Source organism: Gobius niger (genome assembly GCF_951799975.1).
Source record: "Gobius niger genome assembly, chromosome: 10".
Taxonomy (NCBI): Eukaryota; Metazoa; Chordata; class Actinopteri; order Gobiiformes; family Gobiidae; genus Gobius; species Gobius niger.
In genome coordinates, this window is record NC_136861.1 from 3,107,847 (window position 1) to 3,115,755 (window position 7,909).

Genomic DNA, 7,909 nt, shown 5'->3' on the forward strand with positions numbered 1-7,909 from the left:
GCCCGGAGGAGGCGGACGGCCCTCGGAGCGGACCATGTGGAGTCTGGGGGTTTCCAGCCAACTTGCCGAGAAGTGAACTTGGAGCAGGAGTGGGGCCACGTGTGGTAACGCTTCACGAGTTCACACGAGGTCACACGAGGTCACGCGAGTTCACACGAGTCAAGGGAATGATTGGTGGAAGAACTGGTTTGGGCGCGGCTCGTCGGCTGCTCCACTTTGTTTCCCCTACACTGATCTGTCCCACCGTGACCTAAACCACAGGACAGTATAAACCCCCCCCTGAGCCCCCGCCCTGTCACTGTCCGGACAAGCCCTCGGATGCCCTCCCTCCGCTCGCTCTGATGCACTCCTGAACTCCTCCATGAACGAGCTCTTCCTGATGAGGAGCTAACGCTAACGCTAACGCAGCACCTCCGCGTCTCAGCTTCAAACTCACCGATGAGGTTTGGCACGAACAGGAAGATGTTTTCCTCGGACATGTCTCTGCGTCAGGGAGTTCAGTCCGGAGAGACGGCTTTTTCTGCGACTCCTGGAAGTTTTATTTGATTCCTTTAAACAGATGCAGCAGCGTTAGGCTCCACCCACAGCACAGCGAGGAGAGCCCGCCCCTCTAAACACAGGGTCATGAGGTCGAGGCGGATTCATTCAAAATCAACCTGTAAGACTTATACACAGCCCATAGGAATAGGATAGGAATGCTTTCACCGCGTGCGGAAAAAAATAAAATAAAAAAGTCAAAAAAAGATCCGGGGCTTTTGAAAAAACATTCGAGGCTTAAGCCCCCAAAGCCCCCCCCCCCCCGAGCTCCGCCACTGGTCTTTAACAAACCCAGGTTCAATTTTAAAGCAATGGAACGAACTGTGACAGTGACAGGAATCAGTTTATGGAATAAACTCCAGAAAGAAGTGAAACAGTCAGAAACTCTGCTGGAGTTTAAAATACACATAAAAGCTACAATGTTAAAACAGTATGAAGTACTTGGACATGAATAATGTGGGATATTTGATTTGAACAAACATGAAAACGACGGTTTGTTTCTTTTTGACCATTTGTAAACATTCAAGAATACGAAGGTTCTGTATTTTATATATTGAAAAAACTGAATATAGAATAGAAAAACATCTGTTAATACTGTGAATATATAGTATATTGGTGTTAAGCAAAAAGTACACGTGACATTACCAACAGATACTGTGTGTTAGGGCTGGGAAAAAAAAATTTGATTTAACAATGGAGTTGGTCAAATCGATTCATCTCTTCAAATTCACTTTATATATAATAATAATCATGATTATTCAAACAATTATTTGTTGCCTTTAAAAAAAAATCTTTATTTTCTTTATACATTTATTCATAAAAAAAACGATGCTGAATACTTCCAGTTTTCTGAACAGTCATAAAAGTACAAATGATTTCAAGTTTACCTCGATTAAGGAGAGGTCTCTCTTTCACACCTGCCCCCTGCTGGCCGGCCCTCACACCTGCCCCCTGCTGGCCGGCCCTCACACCTGCCCCCTGCTGCCCTCACACCTGCCCCCTGCTGGCCGGCCCTCACACCTGCCCCCTGCTGCCCTCACACCTGCCCCCTGCTGGCCAGCCCTCACACCTGCCCCCTGCTGGCCGGCCCTCACACCTGCCCCCTGCTGGCCTCACACCTGCACAAGTAAACTGAGCAGCGCGGCCTGATGACATCATCACACTGCGCCGTTTGTTTTTATGTCAGACAAAAGCACGAGCCGTGGGACGTGAAAAGCAGAGGGAAAATAATCCCAGCGCCGAGAAATAATGCAAGTCTGTTTGCAAATATATATATAAATATATAAAAAAAAACCTCTTTAACCTCTTAACTCCCGTCTGAACCGAGAGGATCTTTTTCCTCACATTATCAGATTCTTTTACATCATTTATTGTTTGGTATTCAACTCATTTTTGTTACTTTTTTGTCATTTTTTGTCATTTTTGTTTGTTTTTTTCTCACATTTTTGTAATTTTTTTTGTCACATTTTGGTCATTTTTTCGTCACTTTGTTGTCACATTTCCATCATTGTTTTCGTCTCAGTTTTGTTGCTTTTTCACACTTTTTTCCAGAAACTTTTGGATTGGGGTAAAGCCAAACTGGAGAAAACGTGCTCGGTTCAGGTGGGAGTTAAGGGGTTGACGGTTTTTTCCGATTATGCTAATTTTGTAATTGTTTAGTGTAATAATTAAAATTGTAATTGAATTTCAATTAATTGCGCAGCCCTATATACATATATTTTTTATTTTATTTTACATATATATATATATATATATATATATATATTAAAAAAATAAACTCTTCCTCACCTCGTCTCTTTTTCCTCCTGCTCGGGTCCTCTACCGTCGGCCTGGGAGCTTCAGGGTTCTGCGCAGTATCTTTGCTGTTCCTAGAACTGCACTTTTCTGGACAGAGATGTCTGATGTATTTCCTGGGATCTGCTGGAGCCACTCCTCCAGTTTGGGGGTCACTGCCCCGAGTGCCCCAACGACCACGGGCACCACTGATGCCTTCACCCTCCAGGTTTTCTCCAGCTCTTCTCTGAGCCCCTGGTATTTCTCTAGTTTCTGCTGTTCCTTTTTCCTGATGTTGAAGTCACTTGGTATTGCTATGTATATATATATATATATATATATATATATGTTGTTTTTTGTTTTTTAGCTCTCTGCTCAGAGGAAGAAGGTCCTGCTGTACAAATGTTCTAAGAAGAACAGCGCCACCTACGGATTGTTGTTATTGCTCAATCCAAAAACAGTATAAATACTTTGGATGTTTCTTTGTTGCAGTGACTTTTCAGTTGGAGAAAAGGGTTTGGCTTTGCAATTTTGTTTATGTTGATGCACTTTAATTAAATACACCAAACATATACATTCAAAATATATTTACAGTCTGCAGTTATTTTGTTTTAAATGGGGGGGAAAAAATTGAAATTCAAGTTTTTAAAATATCGGCAGCTCTAGTGTATCAGACTCAGAATGTCGTGCGACGACTCGTCCAGACAGTTCTTAGGATTTGTTCTTCCGTTTTCAGCAAAGAACAAGTTCAGTGAACGCCCAAAGGCCGACCAAAGACCTTAAAGAGGGGGTGTTCTGCTTTTGTCAGTCCCATAGCACCAGTCTATATCTCACTACAATGATGACAAACCTTCTGTTGGTCTGTAAATGCAGTAAAGTAGAATAACTGCCTTGTGTAAAATGTCTCTCTCAATATGGCTGTAGTGAATGTCTTGAAATAGGCCTCTGTCTCTTTAAGAACCTCTGACCCTTTCAGACACGCCCCCTCCACACGCTGTCTGTGGCATCAGTGGGGAGGGGGTTCTGCTGAGGAGCAGTGGTTGGTTACTCGGCTGGTGACCAAAGCTCGGAGGCGTCTCCAGGAGGTGGGGGCGTTCCTAGGAGGACTCAGGCAAACCTATCCCTAAAATGGCCGCCATCAGAGTTTTTACAGATTACTCAGAAATACGTGAATGTGCCAAGGCAACACTTCAAGGCATGTTTTTAATGAGGGAATGACATAATAACATGATAGAAAGCTGGAAAAAGTCCATTTATCATAATACCCCCCTTTAAGAGCGAGGCCCAATGTTCTAAACCTGAAAAAACATCTCAGATCCTGTGAACTAATCGAGTCCATCAGCCTCGCCTCTCACAGGTGGATGAGGTCCCCCTCCGGGCGCTCCCGGAGCCAGGCGTCCCCCTCCGGGCGCTCCCGGAGCCAGGCGTCCCCCTCCGGGCGCTCCCGGAGCCAGGCGTCCCGCGCCCGCCGCACCTCGGCGCCGTACACCTCGTGGAGCTTGCTGAACTCGGTCAGAGGGTCGAAGTCCACCCTGGGCCACTCGCTGGAGGACGGAGCCGGGCCGCGGATCGGCGTCACGTGGGCGTTTCTCCGCGCCCACGGTTTGGGCGACTTACGGGGTCTGAGCGCCCCCGCAGAGGAGGAGGCAGGGGGCGGGGGGAGGGGGCTCAGGGGGAGGGTCCCGGGCGAAGGGAGCGACGGGTCACTGCCGGACGAGGCGCCACCGCTCTGAGTGACGGCTGCGGAGACAGAGTTCAATCCATCAAACTTTATTTAAAACTGTACATTCAATCACAAAGCAGAAAACAACAAAACACCTCACCTCACCTCTGAAGCTAACGTTAGCTCTCTGTTAGCTTTACGTTAGCTCTCTGTTAGCTTTACGTTAGCTCTCTGTTAGCTTTACGTTAGCTCTCTGTTAGCTTTACGTTAGCTCTCTGTTAGCTTTACGTTAGCTCTCCGTTAGCTCTCTGTTAGCTTTACGTTAGCTCTCTGTTAGCTTTACGTTAGCTCTCTGTTAGCTTTACGATAGCTCTCTGTTAGCTTTACGATAGCTCTCTGTTAGCTTTACGCTAGCTTTACGCTAGCTCTCTGTTAGCTCTCTTGTTAGCTTTACGCTAGCTTTACGTTAGCTCTCTGTTAGCTTTACGCTAGATTTACGTTAGCTCTCTGTTAGCTTTACGTTAGCTCTCTGTTAGCTTTACGTTAGCTCTCTGTTAGCTTTACATTAGCTCTCTGTTAGCTTTACGTTAGCTCTCTGTTAGCTTTACGTTAGCTCTGTTAGCTTTACGTTAGCTCTCTGTTAGCTTTATGCTAGCTTTACATTAGCTCTCTGTTAACGTTACGTTAGCTCTCTGTTAGCTTCACGTTAGCTCTCCGTTAGCTTTACGCTAGCTTTACGTTAGCTCTCTGTTAGCTTTACGTTAGCTCTCTGTTAGCTTTACGTTAGCTTTACGTTAGCTTTACGTTAGCTTTACGTTAGCTCTCTGTTAGCTTTACGTTAGTTTTACGTTAGCTCTCTGTTAGCTTTACGTTAGTTTTACGTTAGCTCTCTGTTAGCTTTATGTTTGCTCTCTGTTAGCTTTACGTTTGCTCTCTGTTAGCTTTACGTTAGCTCTCTGTTAGCTTTACGTTTGCGCTCTGTTAGCTTTACGTTTGCACTCTGTTAGCTTTACGTTTGCTCTCTGTTAGCTTTACGTTAGCTTTACGTCTGTTAGCGCCCCCTGTGTCTCACCTCAGTACTGCAGCTGAGTCTCACCTCAGTACCACAGCGCCCCCTGAGCCTCACCTCGGTACTGCAGCTCCCCCTGTGTCTCACCTCAGTACCACAGCTCCCCCTGAGCCTCACCTCGGTACTGCAGCTGTGTCTCACCTCAGTACCACAGCGCCCCCTGAGTCTCACCTCAGTACTGCAGCTCCCCCTGTGTCTCACCTCAGTACCACAGCGCCCCCTGAGTCTCACCTCAGTACTGCAGCTCCCCCTGTGTCTCACCTCAGTACCACAGCGCCCCCTGAGTCTCACCTCAGTACTGCAGCTCCCCCTGTGTCTCACCTCAGTACCACAGCTCCCCCTGAGCCTCACCTCGGTACTGCAGCTGTGTCTCACCTCAGTACCACAGCGCCCCCTGAGTCTCACCTCAGTACTGCAGCTCCCCCTGTGTCTCACCTCGGTACTGCAGCGCCCTCTGTGTACCACAGCGCCCCCTGAGCCTCATCTCGGTACCACAGCGCCCCCCGTGTCTCACCTCGGTACCACAGCTCCCCCGTGCCTCACCTCGGTACTGCAGGCCCAGGTCCCTCAGCAGGACGGACATGTAGCCGTGCGAGGCGGTGGCGAGGCAGGCGAGCCACTCCTGCTGGGCGTGGCGGTCGGCGGCGCTGAAGCGGTAGGTCCGGAGCCCCTGAAACACCAGGCTGAAGTCGGAGTCGGCGTCGTCGGCCCGGACCCGGCAGCCCTCCAGCACGATGGCGCCCTGGATGTGGCGGTCGGCGGGACGGTCCTGGTAAAACAGCAGGTTTCCCTTCAGCACGAACCAACGGCGGCGGAAAACTCCGGTGCGCTCCTTCTGCACAGAAACATCTGGATCACGGAGGGAGAGGGGCGTGGCTGAAGAGGGGTGTGGCTGAAGAGGGGGTGTGGCTGAAGAGGGGTGTGGCTAATTTAAAAGTTTACCTGAGCTCCAGTGTGAACAGGAGCTAAAGGTTTTTCAGCCGTCGTCTGTACTGGACTCACTGTTGTGTCATGTTTGTGGATGTTTTTACCTTCTTGTAGAGGTGTCCTCTTACCTTCTTGTAGAGGTGTCCTCTTACCTTCTTGTAGAGGTTTCCTCTTACCTTCTTGTAGAGGTTTCCTCTTACCTTCTTGTAGAGGTTTCCTCTTGTAGAGGTGTCCTCTTACCTTCTTGTAGAGGTGTCCTCTTACCTTCTTGTAGAGGTTTCCTCTTACCTTCTTGTAGAGGTTTCCTCTTACCTTCTTGTAGAGGTTTCCTCTTGTAGAGGTGTCCTCTTACCTTCTTGTAGAGGTGTCCTCTTACCTTCTTGTAGAGGTTTCCTCTTACCTTCTTGTAGAGGTTTCCTCTTACCTTCTTGTAGAGGTATCCGTCCTTGTCGATGGGCGAGGGGCAGGACAGGAAGTGAGTGAGGATCTTCCTGTGGACCTTCATCCTGCTCTTCATCGCCTGCAGCAGATTAGCATTAGCATTAGCATTAGCACTAACTAATGGATAAAGAACAGGAACGTTTCCCCCTAATGACTCTGAAATACAGCGTCTGTATCATATAGTTTATATTAGTTATTTATATTAGTCATATATATTAGTTTAACATTTGAAGTTGAGTCACAGAACTAAATGACCTTTGACCCTGTGTTTCCTCCTGTCCCGTCTCTGCGGTGCTGATGAAGCCTCTTCTGTGACTCTGTTTCTCTAATGTAAGAAACCACATTTCAGTCCAAAGTTTCTCTGAGACTCCAGGTCCTGACGGCACAGAGACGAGGCAGTCGTCTGTACTGAGGTCTGTATCTAGTCTGCGGCTGAGCTGAACCTTAGTGTCGCTGACGAAGCCTTTTGGATGAAGAGGCGAAACGTTCGACACTTCGACTACAGAGTCCAGACGAGGCCAGACGGAGAACTCCTGTATGACTGAGAGCCGACACAGGCAGAATGTCTCCAGCTCGGCTTTACCCACATGAAAAAAAATAAGTCTTGAAAAAAGTGTCAAAAAAGTAAACAAGGAGCATGTGGTCCTCACTCAGCCAATCAGAGGAGACCCACACCACAGATCCCGCCTCTGTGGCATTTGACCAATCAGCAAAGACCGCTCTCTACTTCACTGTAAAACTAACCCTCACTGTAAAACTAACCCTCACTGTAAAACTAACCCTCAATGTAAAACTAACCCTCACTGTAAAACTAACCCTCAATGTAAAACTAACCCTCAATGTAAAACTAACCCTCACTGTAAAACTAACCCATCACTGTAAAACTAACCTTCACTGTAAAACTAACCCTCACTGTAAAACTAACCCTCACTGTAAAACTAACCCTCACTGTAAAACTAACTCTCACTGTAAAACTAACCCTCACTGTAAAACTAACCCATCACTGTAAAACTAACCCATCACTGTAAAACTAACCCATCACTGTAAAACTAACCCTCACTGTAAAACTAACCATTACTGTAAAACTAACCCTCACTGTAAAACTAACCCATCACTGTAAAACTAACCCATCACTGTAAAACTAACCCTCACTGTAAAACTAACCCATCACTGTAAAACTAACCCTCACTGTAAAACTAACCCTCACTGTAAAACTAACCATTACTGTAAAACTAACCATTACTGTAAAACTAACCCTCACTGTAAAACTAACCCTCACTGTAAAACTAACCATAACTGTAAAACTAACCCTCACTGTAAAACTAACCCTCACTGTAAAACTAACCATTACTGTAAAACTAACCATTACTGTAAAACTAACCCTGACTGTAAAACTAACCCTCACTGTAAAACTAACCATTACTGTAAAACTAACCCTCACTGTAAAACTAACCCTCAATGTAAAACTAACCCTCACTGTAAAACTAACCATCACTGTA

At 46.7% G+C, this 7,909-nt stretch overlaps 1 protein-coding gene across 1 annotated transcript; it reads right to left on the reverse strand.

The window, feature by feature from the left end:
* Positions 1-3,661: 3,661 nt before the first annotated feature.
* Positions 3,662-6,484, reverse strand: LOC306969155 (sesquipedalian-1-like; the record flags this gene model as incomplete). The annotated part of the gene is made up of 3 exons (XM_079564755.1): positions 6,394-6,484; positions 5,586-5,877; positions 3,662-4,050 (listed from the first exon to the last, which is right to left on the reverse strand). The coding sequence occupies exons 1-3, from the start codon at positions 6,472-6,474 to the stop codon at positions 3,662-3,664; spliced, it is 762 nt and encodes a 253-aa protein (XP_079420881.1). The 5' UTR covers positions 6,475-6,484.
* Between the last annotated feature and the right edge of the window lie 1,425 nt (positions 6,485-7,909).